Below are 25,556 nucleotides of genomic sequence, written 5' to 3'. Positions count from 1 at the left end.
GTCCAGATGCACACCACTGCTGCCTATTCTTTCACTGCACCCTTTAATGTCCTCAGCGATTTCTCTGCCTCTAGTTATGTATGCTCCATATGCTTAAATACCCATAAAAGGAAGCAGGGCTGCTGAAGTTTCAGTGGGAGCAGTACAATCAGTCTCGGAACCCCAGTTCCGGGTGAGAAAGATCCACCAGGATCCCACATCTCCTCGCTGTTCAGAGACCTGGGCTGTGAAGTGAATGGAGAACCTGGTCAGAATTGGGCTCAGCTTTGATGTCCCCCCCCCCCCCCCACCCACTCCATGGAGAGGTAAGCTGCAAACACTCACTGTCTACAGTAACACATGCACTTGGGCGAGGCGCAGAGGATTGCCAGTACCCAAGAAACCAAATTACAGTCAAAGTTAGCACCTTAAGGATGGGGGATGGCGGAGAATGTGTGTGTTAGATTGTTATAAAAACCCATTTGGTTCAGTAATGTCCTTCAGTAAAGGAAAGCTGCTGCCCTTACTTGACCTGGCCTATATGTGATTCCAGACCCACAGCAACGAGCAAGCCACTCAGTTGCATTAAACCTCTACAACTAAATATATTCACCCCAAGGACCGGAGTGGTTCAAAAAGGTAGCTTGCCACCACCTACTTGAGGACATGTAGGGCTGGGCAATAAACGCTGGCCTTGCTAATGATGCTCACATCCCATGCATGAATAAAAACATTGTAAAACCCTGTATTAAATCCTCTTTTTCCTTTCCTTGCTTCAGTGGAAGTAATACCAGTATCTCAAGTCGCTCCTGGCTGCTATAGTTTCGTAACCATGCTGAATCTACACAATATGCTTTCAATGGCTTTAATCTTCATGTTATTGCACAGTACTGAAAACTTGATGCAGGCATTCTAACTGTGGCCAAACCATTATCTTTGTCATCCTAATCCATGCCCCTAATTAAAAAACCCAAAATGCTACTAACCTTTCTTATGGATTTATCTTTTTGTACTCGCACTTTTGAGGAAACATGAATATCTACATTGTACGTGTGTGTATGTACCTGTGTTTATGCTCATGTGCATTTATCTACATAAGGCAGTATGTACAAGTCCTGTTACTTGTTCAAATATATTGACTTTCAGACTTACTTGAAACTTGCCGCTACTCGCTGCTTTCTGATGAGCACATGGATAACTATGTTCTGCGTCACCAAGTTATCTCGAGTCACAGGCCAGTTGCAGTGAGGGGCTCCTGATACCTTACAATGACCAACAGAGCACCATATACAACAATACCCTCACAACACAATACCCTTGTCCCCTTCATGATTCAACTGAATCATTTATTTTCTGGAACCGAATTTATCCTCCTGCCACCAACCCCACCCAAACCATGACATTCAAAATGAAAGAGCAAAAAATTGGCTAATTTATGTTTAGGAAACAATTACACTTGCTGTCTGATGCTGTTTCGGAATAAAGCTAACACTGGGCATCTTTACATACTCTGCGTGGGGCACAAATGGGATTCATATCCCTAGATTGGGGGAGGGAGGAGAGGAGGTACTTGAGCCTTGAATTGTCTCCTGTAGGGTTGTTCTGTCTGCAGTGTCCCTGATGGTGAGTTAAACAGATCATTTTCTGGTTTCTGTTGTTGTTGTGTTTAAGCTGTAAACAGTGGGGTCCTCACTAGAAGACGCTCTGTCTGATCTAATCTATGGAACTCACAGATATTTCCTGCTAACACCGCTGTATCTGTTCTCCCATGACAGCATCCCTGGAATTCTAACTACCCCACAAGCACATCCTGACTGCAGACATGGCTGTGAGAGCTGCCTGCTTTGTCCTTCTCTGTCTGCCCGGTGAGTACAAAAACATGCAGCGGTATTGAGGAAGCCGGGTCGAAAAAACTTCACTTCAATAACTGGAATTTCGGCTAAACACATTTTTCCTTTCGCTTCCCCATCGTTTCCCTCATCCCCTCCTCACTCTGCTGGTCTAGCCGATCCTCGGTTGGCACTACAATTGGCTTTGGGGAGTCCTTGGGTGGATAATAAAAAAATCAATCAAGGTTCCCAATCTTGATCCTGATTCAGTGACCTGTGCTGCAGTGTGTCTGTGGATGGATCTGGGCCAAGGATGGGAGTGGCTTCAACTGTAATATCCCCAGTGCTGGATAGCCTGTTGACACTCATGGATTAGGCTCATTTGGAGGAGAGCCGGGAGACTTCTGGTTCTTGCATGGAACTGTATCCTAGGAAGATGTTAACACCCTCATGACAGCAGGAAGAAAAGTGTTACCTAAAATTTAATTAGCCAAAGGAATCGGTGTATTCCATATCATGGTGATGTTATATTACATCCCTATCCAATTAGATTTCAGCTCTATCCCATTAGTTGTCTGGAAACAATCCGAATGATTTCCGTTGTCTATTGTTCTTTGGTCTGGAACTGCACAACAATATGAAAAAGTCCTCTCTACCGTATCCACCTTCCTCCTTGGCAGCAGACCCTTTGACAAAGGATGCGAGGCACAGGATTGGACCTGCAATAATTAGTCAAACAGTACATGGGAAGGGCCTTCCCAAATGGGGTAGGGGATTAAATTGGAGTAGTAGCCCCATGTCAGTTAGCTTTAGGACATCACTGACGAGGTGACAGAAACAGGACACCAGGAAGTTTCTGCGGAGTAATTTATTCTGAAATGAGCCTCATAGATGTGACCTCTGGCACAACTTTGGCTCCATCACTGACGCAGACACCATGAAAATCAGACTCACTGCCACACACTGCGCTGCCTCTCCAGACTGTCATTAACTGAAAGGAGTACAAACATGCAGCATGGATCCAATCCAGCACCCCAGGGACCTTCTCTCCTAGTGAGTGAGTGTAGACCTGCAGATAAAAAGGGTGAAGGGTCAAGGTGCAGAGTGCAGGTACCACCGTGATTGAAGAGTAGGAAAGACGAAGTAAAGTGATTAGTTGACACCAAATGAGAGTTTTAAAAACCTGTAGATGGTGGGAAGAAGGGAGGGGGAACATAGGGAGACGAGGAGTCCCACAGCTTTGAGGTGCCAGGAAAAAGTAAGTTGGAGCAGGACATTGTGAGACTTCAACACACTGAGAATGCAGGGAGGAGGAAGAGGATGTAGGAGCAGGTATTCTAGTTTCGGAAGAACAGAGAGAAAAGTTCAGAGGAAAACTGATCTTAAATAGGATTGATTAAATAGAGAGATAAAGGAAGATTGCAGAGTATGGGGAGATCTTGACGGTGCGATAGTGTAAAACAGGTAATAGCGAATCAGGAATCTCTTTAACATCTTTCCCAATTACTTTTTCCATTGAAGCCAATGGAAGGCAAGAGATGAAGGAATGGCCAGCTATCAGGATGTAAGCTTCTGTTGTGCCTTGTCCAGAAGATAAAATAAATTGAGTATCTAATTCCTCTGATCTCTGCCTCACCATCTGTTTACCTTTGCAGTGATGCTTCAGGGTCAGTATGATTTGCCAGAGACTCATCTGTACCCTCTACAGCCACAGTATGCACAATATGACACCCAGCTAGGTAAGGCTTTGCTTGCTTGTATCTACAGATTCTAAATGCTGACTGAATGTGAGTATTTTATGGTTAAAATGTAATTACCTGAGAATTTTCACAAATAAAGAGGGTTTCTATTGCATTTCCAGCACAGTGTCAGAGCGGGAGCAAGGAAATTCCCAGTCATTGTCTCTAGAATATTGCTTAGTGTCTTCTTCAACATCTCAGCTCCAGTCCCTCATCACATCTGTACCTACTCCGACTGTGTATCTCATTATTTGCTGTCACGGCAAAGGGTGGCCCAAGTCAGATCTGGTACAGAGATCCCCAGAACTGGCCCAAGACAGGCCTGGGATAGATATTTCCACTACTGTCCCAGGATGGACCAGGGATATATATTTCCAAATACTGCCATGGGTGAAGCTCGGGTTTAACCTCTATATTCAACAAGTCTGAATGTTAGGGCATGATTTTCCTCGGCCATTTTCAGCACATTAGCAGTACTTAAATGGCGCAGGAAACTTTTTCAAATCGGAAAATCAGGCGGAACCTGTTTCTGCATTAATATGCTTCACGGAGTTCCATAAGGTTTTTGAACCATCCTGCAATCCATTCAGCAAATCCCAACTGACCCTATCAATGCTGAGCAAAATAAGGGTCAATGGCACAGCAGCTCTGAGTTTATCAGCTTTACACTCTGGATAATTTAGACTTTAGATCAGGCAAAATCGAGGTGTTTCTGAGCCTGAGGAGTCTGGAGAGTTTGAATAGCAGTTGGGAAACATTCTTTACCCCCATTCTGCTGACAGACGCCTGAATATCAGCAGATTTTCGAAACCGCTCCTCCGCCCCCCCCCCCCACCCGCCCACTTTCTGCAGTTGAAGGGTTCTCAGGAGCAGGTATGGCATTTCTTTTGGGCATATCCCTGTATGACATTATCATGGAGAGGAGGAACAGCACAGAACAGACCAAAGGAAAGTCTGGCAGCTCTGGTGGCAATACAGGGTGGAACAGACTGCATCCCTGTATAACCATGGTAACCACAATGCATGCAGCTGTCTCTTAAGATTTGATAACTGCCAATAGTCTTCCTGCATCTCTGGAGCTTGCTCCTGGGCAGCTTAGTAACAGTTCCCATATTCCACTTGCATGCTGCTATGAGTGGATGGTCAGAGGTCTGCCATATGCTGCTGTCCTGATGGATGACACTATCAGGCAGGTGGAGTCCAGCTGTTGCCATTTTACTGGGCCCTGGATCTGTAACCCCACCGATCAGTGGGGAGACTGCTCTAATGGCAGCTATCAAATCGTAAGAGACAGCTGCATGCATCATGGTTATCATGGCTATACAGGGTGCTGTCTGTTCTGCCACGTGCTGCCGAGTGTGCTTCAGAGGAGGTAAATTCACTGACAGGTGCCTGGCAACTTCTTAGATGGGGATGGGCTGCAGATTTCAATGAAACAACCAATCACTCCACTGGTTCCTGCAATGAAGAGAAACCTTCCCTGATGTTTCTGCATAGGGAGTCTGTCGGCTTCAGAGTTGCACCTGTCAGTTGCCACATATCCTCAGAGCTTGTGCATGCATCCCATGGTTCGGGCATGGGTTCTGGGTCCCACGACTCTGAAACCATAGACTGCTTTGGCCCCGGTCCTTCCTGGAAAGGTTCCACATCCACACCCACTTCTTAGTCCACTGGCTCCCCTGAGCCCTGAATCAGTCAGTACATCCTCACCAACACTATCTAATTGACCCGGGGTAAAAATATTTGAGGTGTTACCTGTAAGTGAAGAAGGAAGTGGCACAGGAGGATGAGTTGGAGAGGACTGGGACAGAAGTTCTGAGCAGGAACCCATGGGTGGCCTTCAGTACACCATTAACAACTTCATCGGTAGTTGACCTGGAGATATTCAAGTCTCCATTCCTCCTTCACATCCTCATGTGTTATTGTCATCGTGTTCCTCCCTGTGCGCCCCCTCATTCCCTCCCCACTCCCATTGCTGTGGTGGGATCTGCAGGAAAGAGGGTACAAGCTAAGAATGGGTGAGCATCACTCCCTTGGGATTAATGAGTTAAAGAAGGGGTGAAAGGTTGTGCAGAATTTCCCACAGGGGTTCCTGATCGCCTACTGTAACGTTTACAGGAACCCTAGTGAAAATGGCCATTTCCGCCATTCCTCGGGGGTTTTCATGAATGTTACAGCAGGAGATCGGCAACCCCCACAGAAATCACAGGCGCTGATGTTGCAGGTTAAACAAACCAACAGAACACAGTGCATTTTTCACATCATTGTGCCAGTGTTTTAAACAAGACCAAGATCACTCTACGACCTGGCAATGACTACTGTTCTTCTCTCCTTCCCCAGGTGGACAGGATTACAACCCAGATTTCGATTATACTGGTAAGGGTTGATATTGTACCTTGTTCCCATCAGACACCCACTCCTGAAATAAGACAATGAACTCAGAATACTGTGTGTGTAAAATATTCCACAAGTGTGAGTTCTACACTCAGAACTCAGTGCAGTAGTCAGGAGCAGCTTTGGTGCCACAGGTAAAGTCTAGAAATGTAGCTTATATAATCAATAATTCCTTTTTAAACTCGTTCCTCTGCTGAATGTGAAGGCTTTGGTCATGGCAAACTCACGACCTTAGTGATAAAACATTTTTCTCCTTGAATCTTTTTCTCCCTACTTCTGGAGTGTGGGACAACAGGACCAGGTTAGCAACTAAAAATGAGGTGCTAGCCTGGTGAAGCTATAACACAGGACTACATGCATGCTGAACAGCGGCAGCGGCATACTATAGGCAGAGCTAAGCAATCTGAGAAACAACAGATCAGATCTAAGCTCTGCAGTCCTGCCACCATGAATGATGGTGAACAATTAAACAACTAACGGGAGGAGGAGTGTCCATGAACACTCCCATCCTCAATGATGTCAGAGCGCAACATGTGAGTGCAAATGTCAAGACTGAAGTGTTTGCATCCATCTTCAGCCAAAGGTGCCATCTCAGCCTCCTCCTGAGGTCCCCACCATCACAGAAGCCTGTCTTCAGTCAATTCACTTCACTGAACGCACTAGATACAGCAAAGGCTGTGGGCCCCAACCACATTTTGGCTGCAATGCTGAAGACTTGTTCTCCAGAACTAGCTGCACCTCTAGCCAAGCTGTTCCAGTACAGCAACAACACTGGAATCTACCCAACAAAGTGGAAAATTGCCCAGGTTTGTCCTGTCCACAAAAAACAGGACAAATCTAAGCTGGCCAATTACCGCCCCATCAGTCTACTCTCAAATCATCAGCAAAGTGATGGAAGGTGTTGACAACATTGCTAACAAGCAGCACTTACTCACCAACAAACTGCTCACCAATGCTCAGCTGGGTTCTGCCAGGACCACTCGGCTCCAGACCTCATTACAGCTTTGATCCAAACAGGGAGAAACGAGCTGAATTACAGAGATGAGATGAGAGTGACTGCCCTTGACATCAAGGCAACATTTGACTGAGTGTGACATCAAATAACCCTGCAAAATTGAAGTCAATAGGAATAAGGGGTGAAACTCTCCACTGGCTGGAGTTATACCTAGCACAAAGGAAGATGATTGTGGTTGTCAGAGGTCAATCATCTCAGGCCCAGGACATCACTGCAGGAGTTCCTCAGGGCAGTGTCCTAGGCCTAATCATTTTCAGCTGCTTCATCAATGACCTTCCCTCCATCATAAGGTCCGAAGCGGGGATATTCACTGAATGCACAGTGTTCAGTACCATTCACACCTCCTCAGATAATGAAGCAGTCCGTGCCTGCATGCAGCAAGACCTGGACAACATTCAAGCTTGGGCTGATAAGTGGCAAGTAACATTCGTGCCACACACAAAGTGCCAGGCAATGACCATCTGCAACAAGAGAAAGTCTAACCATCTCCCCTTGACATTCAACAGCATTACCATCATCAGATCTCCACCATCAACATCCTGGGGGTTACCATTGACTAGAAACTTAACTGGACCAGCCACATAAATACTGTGACTACAAGAACATGTCAGAGGCTGGGAATTCTGCAGCAAGTGACATACCTCCTGACTCCCCAAACCCTGTCCACCATCTACAAGACACAAAAATACTCTGTGCAGCCCCAACAATGTTCAAGAAGTTCGACACTAATCCAAGTCAAAGCAAACCACTTGATTGGCATCCCATCCCCCACCATAAACATTCTTGCTCTACAGCACCAGGACACAGTGGCTACAGTGCGTGCCATCTACAAGATGCACTGCAGCAACTTGCCAAGGCTTCTTCAACAGCACCTGTCAAATCCACGACTTCTACTGCCTCGAAGGATAAAAATAGCAGAGATGTGGGAATACCACCATGCACAAGTTCCCCTCCAAGTAAGACACCATCCTGACTTGGAAACATATCATCGTTCCTTCATTGTCGCTGGTTCAAAATCCTGGAACTCACCACACAGACTACTGTGGTTCAAGAAGGTGGTTGACCACCAACTTCTCGAGGGTAATTAGGGATGGGGAATAAATGCTGGCCCTGCCAGTAATGCCCACATCCCATGAATGAATTAAAAAAACTTCCCCTGGAGGTGCTGACTCTTACTGGAGTATGGATTCCACAGGAACTAACTGCCCTCTGTACTTCACTCAAGTCACCATTCTTTATGTGTAAGCATAAACAATCAGTGCAGACATGTTTTCCATCCATGAAGGGCATACTGTCCTCATCTGATACCCACGTGCAGATGGCTACAGCACAAGCCATTGGGTAGCAATCAAATCTGGAGCCCTGTCTGAAGTCAGCTAACTCAGCAGAGCCCAGGGATTAGAACAGGGACTCCTCCCTCTATCTAGATGTGTTTTATTACCTCAACAGCTGGTGCGTTCATGCATTGATCCATTTGGTGGCTGAGTTCATCAGCTTTGAAACAAAACTGTTTAATTGCCCTTCTTTTGTCTGACATCTTATAAAAATGACTGCCAGCTTCCTGTTCACACATCTAAACACAGAATCTAAAGGCCAGTTTAGTGGTTCACATAGTAGGTGTTTAATGTCCTATCAACGTGCATCGTGATGTGTTTTTTGTAGGGCTTCAAGCGATTTAAAAAAAAATTACCCATTCATCTCACCAATAAAATTTTAATCTCAGTTAATCTTGGTTTTAATCACATTTAGTTGATCCTGTTGACATCAGAATAATTTCTGGCTGTCCTGTTTGTTATATTAGTGTCTGTTTACGCCTATGTGTCAGCCTTGTCTTTACTGTTAGTAGGGAGTGAATTATCTGCTGGGACAAAGGTTGATTATGAACTGGATAATTTAGTACAAGGAGAATTGGTGTCTATTCAGTGGTGGAATTAACAATATAACACAAAGACAGTCGAAGGCAATCAACATTTTAACTGAAAACGAAAGAAAAGTAATGGAAAGTTATTTTTCAAGTTACTCCCAGTTTTTGGAAAAAGTAGAGACCCGCAGTACAACGTTTGATTAGAACTGACTGAATGAGAGCCTGCTCAACCCTGAACTCTGCTTCCAAATGGTTCAGTCTGTCCCATTCTCACCCTCGCCCTGCTGCGCTTCCCTCAGACGTTCCCTACCCATATATCATCCTCACAGTCACCCTGCTCCGTCTTCTGCATAACTTCCATCATTAGCATGCATTAAAAATCGCCAAAAGTGAACACATTAATTCCGGAAGATGACCGCGATTAATTGACTACCCTATATTTTTGATTTAAAAGTAATTCTGAATACATTCACTGAGATTGTTGAATTCACTGCAGGTATATCGCTCTCATCCAAACAGGGAAATCATGCTCTTTGCAAAATATTAAACTTGTACGAAGGAAGAAATTTCCAGAGCTCACGGCAAACTCTTCACCTATTCAGGTGTAAAGACAATATGGCTGCCAGATCCATTGAGGACCACACTAACTTAAACTAAATAGACAGTTTTTGCAATTCCTGAAGCCTTGTTACACAGATTTACCCACTGCTACAACAATAATTATTAAAACTTACCTGAAAAGCAATTTCATACATTTTCGCTTGTGAGACGAGGAGTTAACTAGAACTATTTCACCTCCCTGTGCTCTGGCAAAAATGGTGCATTCCATTTCCCAGTGCACACGGACTGCACATCAGATAACACGAGGCAACAAAATTAAGTAAAAATTTCACAAACAAGGCACAATTTTCATACCTTTTTACACAGCAACAAATCATTGGAGCTGATTTTCAGCATGCATGATAAAAGAACTTCTCAAAGATGTTTTTATACTTATTGATTGGAAAACTGTGGGGTTGGGGGAGAAGAAAGGGAGGGGGAATGGAACTGGGAAAGAGTAAATTGGGGAATGAAGTATCATCTTTTAAGGTAAGGAAAGAAATGAGGCAGGATAGTTATGTCTGAGACTAGATGAAGAGACCTATAGAGGTGGATGGGGGCCTTGTGAAAGGAGATTGCAGCAGCCTGGCAAGGGGGTTGTGGGGCGGGGGACGGGAGGGGGGGAAGAAGGAGAAAGGAGTGAACTCAGGGAATAAGAGGAGCATTCCCAGGGAGCTGGATGTGTGCCAGCAGAGTTTAGTGTGGTGCAATTGGGTCCAGCTGTTTCTAGGGTTGTTTCTCTTTTGTTAATAGTTGTGGCATGGTCCAAGCTACAGCTGGACAGCATCCCAGTTGTTTTCACTATTGTCAAGCATTGCCCAGGGGAATACTGTATAAAGGAGCAAGGAGGTTGTACACAGCAGGCAGTGTCATGGAAAAACAGCATTAGCAACTTCGCCCATAATGAAACCTTCTAAACATTAGTCTGCTTACTGCGTGCCAGTGAAACAGATTACTGATAGGTCCAAGGGTTTATTATTTTCCTCCCCCTTCTCTCCTGAAAGAATAAAGACTTACATTTATATAGCGTCTTTCACAACCTCAGGATGTCTCAAAGCACTTGACAGCCAATTAAACACTTTTTGAAGCATAGTCACCGGTGCAATGTCGGCGCTGACTCACGCTGGGGACAGTTTCCCTTGTTCCAAATGCCTCCATGCAGTCGAAAATACAGGAACAAAAATAGATCATCCGAGCCCAGATCCTAACCTTGTGCAAAGGCAGAGTGGAACTAGAATGAGACTCTCAGCAAGAGCAGCTGAAGCTGAGACAATGAACTCCCTCAAAAAGGAACTGCAAAAATATTTGGAAACAAGATTAGAGACTTCTGAGACAACTGAATAAGATTTGTACTTCGTAAGCCACCGTATTATTTTGTTGCTTTACACATGGAGCCTCTGTTTAATTACCTTGTCAGAAGGACAACAGCTCCAACAATGCAGTATTCCCTGAGCATTACACTAAAGTATCAGCCGCAATTACGTACTCATCTGGGGTAGGATTTGAACCCATGCCCTCCTGGCTCAGAGCCAAACATTCCAATAAATGCAATGATTAAGAAACCAACAGAACATGAAGTTTTTTCTTCTGTGAGGTGGTGATCTTATCTGGACAACTACAAGGTTGTATAATGGAGATGTGAGAATGGATAAATGTTCTGCAGTTTTGCTTATTTTGAGATTGGGAATCAGGGAATACATGTACAGGAGATTAACTGAGTGATAACGAAAGAGAAGAAAATTAACCTTGCATTCACATAGTGCCTTGCACGACCTCAGGATGTTCCAAAGCTCTTTACAGCCAATGAAGTATTTTTGGAAGTGTACTTACTGGTGTAATGTAGAGCGTAGATTATACCTAGCCTGTGGAAGGAGATGAAATGGATGGATTAGGGTTCATGATGAGGTAAATTGTACAATGTCACAGAAGAGTAAATGAATGGGGTAGAATCGGTGATAAGATAGATTGTACATTAGCTGCAGATGGAGTGGCTTTTAATAGGATGAGTGACCTTTGCTGATTTTATATACTTATGAATCCCAGTAGCAACATCCTCTCCAAAAAAGTTATTTGCAACTCGGTTGCCAGACATACAGGTTGCAATACACAAATATGTGTTTTTTTGGGGGGATGGTGGTAGGGGCCAGATGACCATTGTGAGGTCCAGGAATCACTTGATCCACTGGTGTTGAAGGCCAATGCTCCTGGTCCAAGGAATCCCCTGTTATTTTCAACTGACTGGCTGTCATTCTCTTATAGGTCCTGGATTTCTGCCACAAGTAATCTTGCCACCAGTTCAGACCTCAGAGATCCTGACTGATTTAGGTACTGAAGGGTATTGTACAGATCTAATGGGTGTAGATTACATGTAATGAGTTATACAGTGACATCATGATAGTTATAGTTACACTATATCCCACCTCATACAGATTCTATAAAGCAAATGATTGGCTTCACCCAATGCTTGTGTGGCCATATTGTGAGTAACTGGGCCGTACAGACTAGGAAGATCCCAAGTTTGATCTCCATTCTGTGCTGGGTTAGCTGATTTCTGACAAGGCAGCATCACAGTTTACCTCAGCATCCCTGGGTTAGAGATGTGGAAAAATAATGTCCTGATTGCGCTCTCTGCTGGAAAGTATGTGTGTGTTGATCTCGGTTGAGGACAGAACTGAGTCAGGTCTGATGTTTCCGCCATTTACAAAGGTTGTCGCTGAGCACTGTCAACTCACACATAAAGAAGGACCATTTGAGTGAGGAACTGGAGACAATCAGTCAGCACATTCAGGACAGGACGCAAGAATATTGCCTGGAGAAAGTTTGATAGGATAAACAAAAATCACAAATACCACAATGTCTAGGTTCATAAAGATTACATTCTACAACAACTTGCATTTTTTACTTCTTCACACCCTGCCTCCTGTAAGGACTCCATTCCATTCTCCCAGTTTCTCCGTCTCCGACGCATCTGCTCTGATGATGCTACCTTCCATGACAGCGCTTCTGATGTGTCTTTCTTTTTCCTCAACCGAGGATTTCCCCCCACTGTGGTTGACAGGGCCCTCAACCGTGTCCGGCCAATTTCCCGCACCTCTACCCTCACCCCTTCCCCTCCCTCCCAGAACCGTGACAGGGTTCCCCTTGTCCTCATTTTCCACCCCATCAGCCTCCATATCCAAAGGATCATCCTCTGCCATTTCCGCCACCACCAGCGTGATGCCACAACCAAACACATCTTCCCCTCCCTTCCCCTGTCAGCATTCCGAAGGGATCATTCCCTCCGCGACACCCTGGTCCACACCTCCATTACCCTCACCACCTCATCCCCTTCCCATGGCACCTTCCCCTGCAATCGCAGGAGGTGTAATACCTGCCCATTTACCTCCTCTCTCCTCACTATCTCAGGCCCCAAACACTCCTTTCAGGTGAAGCAGCAATTTACTTGTACTTCTTTCAATTTAGTATACTGTATTCGCTGCTTACAATGTGGTCTCCTCTACATTGGGGAGACCAAACACAGACTGGGTGTCATGCTTTGCGGAACACTGCCGCTCCGTACGAAAGCATGACCCCGAGCTTCCGGTTGCTTGCCATTTCGACACAACCCCCTGTTCTCATGCTCACATCTCTGTCCTGGGATTGCTGCAGTGTTCCAGTGAACATCAACGCAAGCTCGAGGAACAGCATCTCATTTACCGATTAGGCACACTACAGCCTGCCGGACTGAACATTGAGTTCAATAATTTCAGAACATGACGGGCCCCCCATTTTACTTTTATTTTTAGTTATTTTTTCTTTTTTCTTTTTTTTTGTTTGTTTATTTTATTTTATTTCATCTTAGTTTGTTCAGTTTGCTTACCCACTTTTCTTTTCATGTTTGTACTTGTGGCTGTTCAATTTTCAGTCCGTTAACACCCTATCTGTACTAATGCTTTGTCTTTCAACACACCATTAACATATTGTTTCCCTTTGCTCCATGACCTTTTGGTCAGCTATTCTGTGACCTTATCCTATCTACACCTTCTCCTTTGTTATCTCTTGCCCCACCCCCCGCTTTACTTGCTTATAACCTTTTACATTTCTAATATTTGTCAGTTCTGAAGAAGGGTCAATGACCTGAAATGTTAACTCTGCTTCTCTCTCCACAGATGCAGCCAGACCTGCTGAGTATTTCCAGCATTTCTTGTTTTTATTGCATTTATATAGTGCCTTCAAATAGTGAAATGTCCCAAGATGCTTGACAAGAGCATAATTAGACAAAATTGACAGCGAGCCAAAGAAAGAGATATTAGGACAGATAACCAAAAATTTGATGAAAGAGGTAGATTTGAAGAAGGGTCATAATGGAAGAGAAAGTGGCGGAGAGTTTTAGGAAGGGACTCCAGAGCTTTGAGCCTAGACAACTGAAGGCATGGCCGCCAATGGTGGGACAAAGGAAATCGGGGATGCACAAGAGGTCAGAATTGAAGGAGCGCAGAGTTCTTAGAGGGTTGTAGGTTAGAGATAGGAAGAGGTGAGGAGGCCATGGAGAGATCTGAATACAAGGATGGGAATTTTAAATTTGTGGTGTTGGTAGACTGACAGCCAATGTGGGTCAGCGAGCACAGGAGTGATGAGTGAACAGGACTTGGTGCAAGTTAGGATATTCTCATCAAAGTGCCCCCATTTGACAATCACTTTGTAGTACCTGCAGTGCACAGAAACTTCATATTTAAATGATGTGTTGGTGGTCACTTGGATGTAGCTAAATATTATTCCTTTCTTTTTTTAATAGGCACAAATTTTGAAACCGAACCCACAGAGCCTGGCCCCCTTGGTAAGTAATTAAACGATCACACTTTCAATGCACTTCGATCCTCTCCTGACCTTTTCTTGTGGGTACGATTCCCAGTTGCACTTCTCTGAAAATAGGCAACTGTGTTGGGCAGTCGTGCAGGTTGCTGGTAGCAAATTTCTCCAGTCACACGACATATAACAACACTGGAAACAACTATGAGAAGGTTTCCTCTGCTTGATATTTATAGGGGGCATCTTTCCAACTTTGTGTTACCAGTGGGAGCCTTGCCTGCTGCAAGTGCATATTGGAAGTTCCGGCATGCAGTTAGCCACAGCATCCCTGAGTTAGGGATGGATAGAAAATGTTCGCTAATCTGCAATCATAGGTGAGGCTTCCCTGCAGCAGCACAAAGTCTGCAAACTGCCCCTCTCGTCAAATCATAGATGTGTTTAGAATATTTTCCTGCACTCATTTACCATTGTGACTGAAGGTAATCATCACCAGTGCTCGTCATTCTCAACAAGAGGAGTTCCCTAACTCAGCTGGGCCATTGCGGAAGGAGTATAGAGCATAGAGTAGTTGCTTCCCCACAGGAAGGGAAGGAGGGAGGGAAGAAAGGACTGAATGCCAGCAGGTGAGTCATTCTCCCAGTTAAGAGTAGCAGGTTGACTGCCAGCCATTTTGGCTGGGATACAGAGGAAGAATATGCAATTAACGTAGAATAAAAATAGTAACTGCCAACAGCCTTCCATCACACAAGAGAGGGGCCAACAGTCACTTAATATATGAGCAGACTGGTCTGAAACCCTAACCCAGGAACTTCAGCTCAAACCTAGTCCAAATGGTGGCAGTTAAGGTTTCCTCTTCACCTTTTCTGGGCTTTAAATAAAATGAAGTTCCGGAGTTTGAGTGTTGTGTGTGTAATTGTATCTTGTCTGCTGTTGCTAAAAGGGACTAAGCGTTGACGATTAGAGATGGATTGCTGGGTCCAAGTTAGAGGTCGACTGGTGGGAAGTGTTTAACCAACCTAACTGAATTCCTGGAAGCAAGAGAAAGAGTAGACAAGGGTAATGCAGTGGTATGACATAAATGGATTTTTAAAAGACCTTTGATAAGATGCCACATAAGAGAGTCAGGGCAAGAGCCAGGACGAGTAGAGTTGCAGTCCAGGTAACAGAATGGATTGAAACATGGCTACAAAACAGAAAACAAAGGGTAGGAATTAAGAGCAGATTCTCTGATTGGTGGGAAGTGGTGTCCCACAGGGACCATTGTTATTCACCATATACATTAATAATTTGGACTGAAAAATTGAAAGTATTTGCAAATGAGAACAAGTTGGAGATATAGCTAATAATCAGAACTGCACCAAAATACAGGAATAGATAAACAGACTCGAAGAGTGGGCAGATAAATGGCAAATGAATTTCAATTTGGCAACATGTAAAGGGGCTCACTTTTTTAGGATGAATAATTTAAGCCTTGAACATTTAAGGAATTATACAAATATAAGTTGCTGTTGTTGTTAAAAGGTGAGAAACTAAATGGGATAGAAAGAGATCTGGGAATACAGAATCCCTAGAGATAGCAACACAAGTTGATAAAGCCATAAAGATTGCAAACAAAGTACTCGAGTTAATTTCTAGAAGAATTATTTACAAAAGCAAGAATGTAATGTTAAATTTATATCGAACCTTGGTTAGATCACACTTAGAATACTGTGTGCAGTTGTGGCGCCATGCTACTTAAACATTGGAGAAAATGCAGAAAAGATCTACAAGGATATTACCAGAATTGAAAGGATGCAATTATTAAGAAATATTGAGCAAGCTGGGCCTCTTTTCCCTTGAAAAGAGAGGTCTAAAAGGATATCTTTAAAATTATGAAGAAGTTTAATAGGCTGGATAGGGAGAAACTGTTTCCACTTGTGGATGAGTCCAGAACAAGGGTCAATAAATATAAGATAGTCACTGATAGATCAAATGAAGAATTTAGGAGGAATTTCATTGCACAGAAAGTGATGAGAATGCGGAACTCACTGCTATAACTCACTCAAATTCCATTCACTTACACAGAGTTAAATCGAGTCCCACAGGGTGGTTGAAGCAGACAGCGTTGATGCATTTAAGGGGAGGCTTGATGCATGCTTGAAGGAGGAGGAATCTGGGGAATGTAAGGGATGGCTAGGAAGAGATAATTATAGTGGAACAAGGCTGGAGTATAAACAATGGCCTAGGCAAGTTAGGCCAAACGACCAGTTTCTGTCTTGGAGCTATTATGTAATTCTATGTCCAGATTAGACGTAGACTGGGTATGGGTTAGGGATATGCTGACGGTTAATGATTAGGGATGGACTGAGTGTTCAGGATCACTGCTGTACTGAGGGTTAAGTATTAGGGATAGACTGATGGCTAATAGTTAGCGAAGGCCATTGTTAACCTTCTGGGGATTGTTACAATAATTCCTTGGGTTTGCCATCACTGGCTGCTCCCATAAATGGACATCACATCCCCTGTGAGCCACATTGTACCTATTATCTGCCCAGTATCAATGTAAACATAACAATACCCACTGGTCAATCAGTGAGCCCTTTTGCTGTGTTCTGGCTTACTGGAATGTAGTACATCTTACTATGTGATCTCCATATCTTTGGTAAGTTGACTAATATACACTCCAACAGACTGCAGCTCAGGGTGTAAATCTACAGATAAATATATACACCTATATAAATTTATATACGTTTTGTATAAACAAAAAAGTGAGTGCTAAGACACAAATAAATAGCATTAAGTACAAACGGGAGGTCTATAGTAAATATAGAAATCACTGTTTGCCTCTGAATCATAAGGAATAGACACTTCCCTGCAGAAACTCCTGATATTAAACTGAGACATCTTGACAAATACATGAATAGGAAGGGAATAGAGGGATATGGGCCCCGGAAGTGCAGAAGGTGTTAGTTTAGGCAGGCATCAAGATCGGCGCAGGCTTGGAGGGCCGAGTGTCCTGTTCCTGTGCTGTACTGTTCTTTGTTCTTTGATCTCTGAAGCACTCTGAAGTGGCTGTATGCTACCCTGGAATCACTGACCCAGTCCATTTCTCTGTTGCCGTCAGACTGACTGCTTGTCTCCATGCATGACCACCAAACTCCTTTGAAGAGGTACAAAACAAAGGACAGGAAACTCTTTTTCATAACGACATTCCGGTGATTAGATATTCACAGTCTTCAAAGCGGCATGTGCCCAGACAAATAAAGCCACCAAGCAAATATGTACTGTAAACAGGCCCATAGGATGCTCGTTATCGAATGTAATGAGCTATGAGATGGATCCCCATCCAAGGACAATGACCATCTAATAATTTCAGAACACTCTGATTGATGCCAATAGTTCAGAGTGAGTCCAGCCCATAATGTATATCTATGCAGCTTGTAGAAACAGCTGGCGGTGCCCAATTATATCCTGTGTTTGCAGTCGCCAACAACAAAGAACTTAGTAAACAATCTAACTTATTTTGAAAAAAAGCCTTTTTTTTTTGTCACTATTGGATTTGATCATGCAGAGGAAATTGACCACTGGACACAATGAATATCTACTAGTTGGGTTTCGTTAATGCTCAGTGAACTGGACAGATTGATATTCTGCCCCAAAAAACTGAGAATTATGAAAATAGTTACACCTAGCAGGGTTGTTCTGATGAAATGGGATGTGTTTGAACATAGTCTGAATAAAGTTTCAATGAGAGTTTGCCAAGAATACTTGGAGCCATCCACTTAGTCCTTTGGATTTACAATATTTGAACAGCTGCTTTCGATATTTCATCCCTTGCTAATAATTTGTATAATTTGGCTTCTTCTCTTTGGACCAAAGCCTTGTGCAGGAAAATGCTTAGTTTGGTGCTGGAAGAAGGCACACTGGCAACGTTATTCCTGGCACTGCTGTTGGCTTAGCTCTTATCTGATTGGAGAATCCTGCACACAGCCACTAGGACAAAGTTGCACTCCCTCCTAACCCTTCAACTTGCTGTTCAGAATAACTATTTTGAGGTACTGAGAGTTGGCATTGTACATCTCCCACTGTCTCTTTAAGCCGATATTGTCTGTCAAGGTGCCACAGTGGAAAGGTCAGTGTCGACCCACTGTATTGTCCAATCCCACGACAGAGACACATCGATATCAGGCCCGATTTTAACTCTTACCTAAGTGAATGGGTTTTGACTGAGTTAAAATCGGGCCCAATCCCTGGTGTCTGAGCTGAACTTGTATCCAGGAGCCACAATTCAAATTGAATTAGATTATAGGTTCAAGGAGAGTGTAAAATAATGCAAAAGTGGTTACGCAACTGGCAGTTTTAATGTTCCCTTCAGACTAATGGCCTGTTCTAGTTCCTGTATTGAATGACAAGCCAATCCATTAGCTGTAGACCCGAGTCCATCTTTTGCTGACCCCACACAGCTGTCAAAACAGTTCAGCAAGGCGCGTTGTGGGAGAGCTTGTACCCACCTGAAGGCAGTTGTAGCTCATCCAGGCAGCTGGGATAAAGGGAGCTAAAACTGGAGCAGGAATGGAACCACTTAATAATAACTGAAGACTCGAACTATGGGACAAACAATAGCTAATAGACTTATTGGGCTGGATTTTGCCACAGACGCAGAGGTGGGTTTGGAGTCGTGCATGGTGGCAATATCTTGCTACCAGCCAGTGTGCCAGTCTGCCGCCATGTTCTTGCCTCTGGCCTACTTTCAGGGTGATGGCTTCTGTCGGGGGGCTGGGGGCGGGGGTTGATGGCTACCTGCCCAGCAGTAGTGGGTAGACAATTAGACCAAATAAAGTGCCAATTGAGGGCACTCCACTCATCAATTGGATTTTCCAGACGGCGGATGGGCTCCCCGATGTGGCTGCAGCCCATAGTTGTAAGGCTGGTGGCCTCCTGGCGACAGACTGGGGGTGGGGGGGGTGGTGGTTGGGGCTGCGGTCAGAGGTGTATCCTGCCCCCAGGTGCTTCAGGCAGCTGCTCCTCTACCCTTTCACGAGACACTTGTCCCTGCCTGCTCAGGCAAGGGGTTTGAGCACTTGGCGATGGCTCCAGACATCTCACTCCACCACCCTCTTGCTCTATAGAACTCATGGAGGAGGCTATGGCATGCAGGTCTGCATACTGTGTGGTTTGCTGGATGTGGCTCTCCACAACGGTTGCCACTCTCTCAACAGAGGATGCCATGCGCACACATGCCAGAGACATGGCTGCACTCATGGCTCGGCCACACCTGCGCTGTGCTTACCAGATTATGATCTCCTGACACTCACCCACGACCACCCACCAACGTGAGAGTATCTGTGCTGGTGGAGGGTGCGCGGAAACGAGGTGACGCTGCATCGTCTGAGGTCTCCTCCTGCACCTCAGAGGTGGAAGGCTGTCCCGCAGTCTCTGCAGCTGGCTGCTCTTGTACATGACCTGCGAGAGAGAGAGGAGTGATGAGAGGGCAATGCACTTCCCAGCAAGTCCTTCTGACTACTCATCATCTGGAGCTCTATGTGAGCAGTGGTGGACATTTACTTACATAGCAACACTAACTGCACTTCAAAATGAATTTATTGCTGACATTAGTTCAATCTTTTTAGGGTGTTTCTGCGGAATTTATGAGGTGCAGCATAAATGTAATCTGTCTCCCTTCAGTGGAGTAAGGAGTTAAATTAAATTCTATGCTATATCATGGTGAAGTCTCGTTTTGTGTGGTTACTATAGAGAGATAGTTTGATCCTTTGATTGTTTTGACGCTGGCACCAGTTCAGTCACTGCAAGTTATTACCATCATTTGTAAAATATGCGCTTTCAGTTGCACAGTCCATTTCCTCAAATCTGAATGAAACGTTAAACAAAATCGGAATGATGTGATTAGCCTTTCACTGTAATTTTAAAAGGTTTTCACAATGGACAACTTGTTCTTCATTAATTTAAACTTGATTTTCAGACGTTTAGAGATAACTTCTCAAGATCAAAGAGAAACACATTGACATTTTTTGCTTCCCCCACATTTCTCCTTTCTTTTCCTCGAGAGCTGTTTGAGAGGCTACAGTTCCAGAGTTTGTGATAGTTTGCCAAATGGCACTTTTTCATGTGTGAGCCAGACTGACACATGCCCACATCATAGAATCATATAGCACAGGAGACCATTCAGCCCATCATGGCTGTGCTGAGTCACACTCTCCTGCTCTTACCCCATAGCCCTGCAATTTTGTTTCCTGTTCAAGTATATACAGAATGCCCTTTTGAAAGTTGCTGTTAAATCTGACTCTACCACTCTTTCAGGCAGTGTCTTCCAGAGCATAAACAACTTGGTGCATAAATAAAATTCTCATCTCTCCTCTGGTTCTTTTGCCAATTATTTAAAATAAATCCGCTAGTTACCGACCCTCTCGTCAATGAAAACAGTATCTACTTATTTACTCTATCAAAACCCGATATGATTTTGAACACCTCTAACAAATCCCCCCTTAACCTTCCCTGCTTTGAGGAGAACAACCCCAGTTTTTCCATATAACTGAAGCCCCTCATCCCTGGTACCAATCTAGTAAATCTCTTCTACACCCTCTCTAAGCCCTTGACAACCTTCCTAAAATGTGATGCCCAGAATGGGCTACAACACTCCAACTGGCATCTAATCAGTGTATTTTCAAGGTTTAGCATAACAACTTTGCTTTTGCACTCTATGCCTCTATTTATAAAGCCATAGATCTGGTATGGTTTTTTAACTGCCATCTCAACTTATCCTGTTATCTTCAAAGACTTGTGTACATACGTTCCCAGGTCTCTCTGTTCCTGCACATGCTCTAAAATTGTACCATTTAATTTACATTGCCCACTCCTCATTCTTCCTGCCAAAATGAATCACTTCTCACTTTTCTGTGTTATATTCATCTGCCATGTCTTTGCCCGTTTCACCAGTCTGTCTGGGCAGAATTTTCCCGGCCCCATGTTGGTGGGCTAGGAGGCGGGCGAGGCCAGGAAAATAGGGAGGAGCCGCATCGGGACGGCTGCCCATCACATTCCCACTGCCAGGTAAGTTTTCCAGGGGCGGGCAGGAATGTGGATGAACTGCCCGCACCGCGGAGGTGAGCAGCCAACTTATATAATTGAGGCCCCAATTAGGGTGATTTTCCAGCCTTGCCGGTGGCAGACGGCCCCCCCCCCACAACCCCACCACATGAGGAGGGAGATCGCCAGCTCAATGGAGGCAGACTCCCTGCAGCAGTCCAGGAGGCCATCGGAGCGGGAGGCTCCATCCCCGCAGCTCCAATGATCCATGCGGAGGGGTTTCTGAAGTAATGATTTATTTTTGCACCTCCGTAGGTGCCTCCATGTTGAGGTGACCTTGGGGGTCCCTGACCTGCCTCAGCGGTGCCCACCTCTCCCAGTGGGGCTGCCGAGGCTCCAGAGCTGTTGGCCCTCTGATTGGGCGGCGAGGCTGCCTCTGGGAAGATTGCGCTGGAGTGCATGCTTCCAGCAAGTGCGGGCTCAGGGTGTCCATTTGGTCCCAATGTCGGGGTCCTGAAATCTGTGGCAAAATCCTGCCCTCTATATAGTCCTAAAGTCTGTTACTATCCTCTTCACTGTTTACTGCATTTCTGAGTCTCGTTTCACCTGCAAACTTTGAAATTATGCTCCATATACCCAAGTCCAGGTCATTCAAAGTGCAGTGGTCCCAACACCAATGCCCTGGGGACATCACTGCAAACTTCCCTCCAATGTGAAAAATAACTGTTCACCATTACTCTCTGCCCCTTAGCCAATTTAGTATCCACGCGGTCATTGCTAACAAGTCAATTGATTGATAGTTTATCAAATGCCTTTTGAAAGTCCATATAGATAACATCCACTACGCTACCTTCATCAGCCCTCTTACTTCATCAAAGAGCTCAATCAACTTGAAGGTATCAACTCACTTACTAGGGAAGGAGCCGGACATCTTCTGATCCCTCACTCTTCATGAGTGCATCTGGATAGCATCACTAAGCTATTCAACCGTAGGGGCATCACATCTGAGTCCAATCCTGTCCTCATCAGATAATTACATTCATGTCTTACCAGCAGGAATCACTGTAGAGCAACCTGTAGTATAAGGACATGTAAGGGTTAATGTTGCAGACAGTGAGAGCAACCCCTCCCACTGTAGAAATTATGATGTAATAGTCACATGGTAATGGGCTTGGGGAGAAGAGAGTAGCAACACCAAGGAAGCTAGCTAAGGATGCTTGAGGAGAGTCTAAACAGTAACCAATATACAATAAAGAGTCATTAGTTGACCTAATCCAGGCTCCTAGACTTTATCTACAACTACTACTACAACAGCAACACACAACACAATCAGGAGCAGGAACCCTTTTTTTTCCTGTTTCCCCCATGTTTCTACTGTTGCTGCAGCTGAGATTAACTAACTCAGCAAAGGCCGGGGATTGACCTGGTCCGACTCAGCACAGGCCGGGGATTGACCTGGTCCGTGTGATGAACCAGTCATGCTTGTTTCTGCTGGATCCACTTCCAACCCTTATAGCAATGTTTCATTTTCTCAGATTGTAGGGAGGAGCAGTATCCATGCACCAGACTCTATTCTGTACACAGACCCTGCAAACAGTGCCTCAAGAGCCTTTGCTTTTACAGGTAAGCACACTCGGTCCTCGCCATTTACCTTTTTCAGGATGTTTTGTTGGTGCCTTAAAGCTGTCTTCCATTTAAACCTTACTTTGTAAAACTCTCATACCATTGTTACAAATTTGAGTCTGCTGTCAATACCTTCTTGGGTTTGGTGCCAACAGACACTCCCATAAGCTCTGGTACTCTTGTGGGAGTTGACTAACTGCCCGACTTCTCCTTGTGCTATAGTATAAACTGGGAGTCTAACAACAACAGCCACTTTGTCAACTGGACTGGGTATTTGTGTCTTTGCATGTGTACATCTTCATTCTCTCAGAAGGCAGACCAAGCAAACACTTGATGAGATGAGGCTTGATGCAAATCATTGAGCTGCTTATTTTACAGCATGTGAATGTGCAGAGAAATAGTTTTAATCAGATTCATTTCATTCAATCTGTAGAGCTTGTCTTCGAGGAAGGGTACAAAAATAACGAACACATTCTTCTTGACTAAATTCGACGTCTTCTCCTTGTCCCTCTCTCATATCTAACCTCACGTCCTAATCTGTACCTTCTACCCTTTTTGTTCACAGTCAAAAAAGGAATCCAAGGCTTTCTGACTCAATTGTGGAGGTGAGGGGGAGGGAGACGGTTAATTTTAAGCCCTAAACATGGTCGGGTGGGAACAATACACGAGAGATGTTCAAATTGGATGGGTCGATTTACTGGCTGAGGTGACTTCATTCCGCCGAGACCATTTTCAAGTCAGTTACAGACAGGCGGGCAGGACCTAATTGATTCCATATAACGATCTTTAATTACAACTCGGTGGAAAATCCGCCGGATAAACCCTGATGGAAGACAGAAGAGTGGCCAGAGAGGCCAAGGAAAGTTGTATCTTTAAATCTTCGGCAGGATTCCTTGGAAGCCAGGAGGAGCAGGAGTGCTTCTCCGGGTCTGGAAGGCATTTTCGGGCCTCCCCTGCTCCTGCCATCCCCCTCCCTCCTCACACAGGCATCTGTTTTTGTATAGACCCCTGCCCGTCCTTCCCCCACCCCCCAGCACATTGCCTTATACTGGGGACTGTGTGTCCCCTTGGCATCCATCTCCTACCCCAATTCTCACTCCCCCCACCCCCTCCCCAACCCCCATCATCATTCCTGCCAGCTTTGGGCAGGAGACAAATTTTTTTTTTATTTCCAAAATATACTTTATTCATAAAAAACTATAAAAAATACATTACCAAACAGTTCCAAAAAGCACAAAGTCAAACAATACAAAGAGTGCAAAAGAGATCAGTTTCCTTCAATACAGGAGTGAGTTGCCTCACAACCCTTCCATTTCATTTTTCATGCCATGTACATTTTACAGCAAAACAAATATTTTCCCGATACAGTTTGAGGGGTTTCCCATGAATCCAGCCCCTCAGTTCAGCTAGGTGGGGGGACCTTACACTGTGGTCTTTCCCCATTGAGCCTTTGCTGCGGCTGCCCCAAGCTTTAGTGCGCCCCTCAGCACGTAGTCCTGGACCTTGGAATGTGCCAGTCTGCAACATTCGGTGGTGGACAACTCTTTGCGCTGGAAGACCAGCAAGTTTCGGGCAGACCAAAGGGCGTCTTTCACCGAATTGATAGTCCTCCAGCAGCAGTTGATGTTTGTCTCGGTGTGCGTCCCTGGGAACAGCCCGTAGAGCACAGACTCCTGTGTTACAGAGCTGCTTGGGATGAACCTCAACAAAAACCACTGCATCTCTTTCCACACCTGCTTTGCAAAGACACATTCCAGAAGGAGGTGGGCAACAGTCTCTTCCCCACCACAACCACTTCAAGGGCATTGTGCAGAGGAGGTGAGACTCCGGGTGTGCAGGAAGGATCTGACAGGGAGGGCTCTTCTCACCACCAGCCAAGCTATATCTTGGTGCTTGTTTGAAAGTTCTGGTGATGAGGCATTCCGCCAAATAACTTTGGCAGTCTGCTCAGGGAACCATCTGACCGGATCCACCATCTTTTCCCGTAGGGCCTTGAGGACATTCCGTGCAGACCACTGCCTGATGGATTGGTGGTCAAAGGTGCTTTTCCGTAGAAACTTTTCCACGAAGGATAGGTGGTATGGCACGGTCCAACTGGATGGAGCGTTCCACGGCAATGTAACCAGACCCATCCTTTGCAACACTGGGGACAGATAGAACCTCAGCACGTAGTGACACTTGGAGTTTGCGTACTGGGGGTCTACGCACAGTTTGATGCAGCCGCACACGAAGGTAGTCATCAGGATGAGGGTACATTTTTCCCGCCCTTATCAACGGCGTGTCCCTCTGGACCCGGTCCATTTTGGATCCCCATATAAAGCGGAAAATGGCTCGGGTGACCGTCACGGCGCAGGAGTGGGGTATGGGCCAGACCTGCGCCACGTACAGCAACAAAGTGAGTGCCTCGTACCTGATGACCAGGTTCTTACCCACAATGGAAAGAGTTCGCTGCCCCCACATGCTCAGCTTATGGTGTATCCTGTGATAGATGACAGGAAGGCCTGGGAGGCTCTGCTGTCTGTGGGCTTCGCGTCATACAGCCCAGCATAAAAGGATTTGCTGATCCTTAGTATGTCGGACTGCGAAGACGTTACCGAGCCATCCTCTTCCTTCAGGCTGCTGATAACAGAGCTCTCTCTGTGTACCTTTTGGAAGAAGTAACGCGAGCACATCTCATCCTGCTCAATGGAGCGGACCTTGGA

The 25,556-nt window shown here is 45.1% G+C and overlaps 1 protein-coding gene across 2 annotated transcripts in view; it reads left to right on the top strand.

Annotated features, from left to right (window-relative positions):
- The window catches only part of mfap2 (microfibril associated protein 2), a 38,076-nt gene that overhangs the window by 5,880 nt on the left and 6,640 nt on the right, over positions 1 to 25,556 (top strand). Inside the window, exons 2-7 of one of the 2 annotated variants that reach the window (XM_068017386.1) lie at positions 1,755 to 1,844; positions 3,464 to 3,547; positions 5,888 to 5,923; positions 11,680 to 11,745; positions 14,195 to 14,236; positions 22,767 to 22,854. In XM_068017386.1, the coding sequence (XP_067873487.1) occupies positions 1,802 to 1,844; positions 3,464 to 3,547; positions 5,888 to 5,923; positions 11,680 to 11,745; positions 14,195 to 14,236; positions 22,767 to 22,854 (359 nt within the window). In that variant the 5' untranslated portion in view covers positions 1,755 to 1,801. The remainder of the gene's footprint in view (positions 1 to 1,754; positions 1,845 to 3,463; positions 3,548 to 5,887; positions 5,924 to 11,679; positions 11,746 to 14,194; positions 14,237 to 22,766; positions 22,855 to 25,556) is intronic. The other variant, XM_068017387.1, reaches the window with a different exon arrangement.

Source organism: Heterodontus francisci, chromosome 37 (genome assembly GCF_036365525.1).
Source record: "Heterodontus francisci isolate sHetFra1 chromosome 37, sHetFra1.hap1, whole genome shotgun sequence".
Classification (NCBI taxonomy): domain Eukaryota; kingdom Metazoa; phylum Chordata; class Chondrichthyes; order Heterodontiformes; family Heterodontidae; genus Heterodontus; species Heterodontus francisci.
The sequence above is the reverse complement of the archived record's forward strand: the minus strand, read 5'-3'. Positions and strand labels throughout refer to the sequence as shown.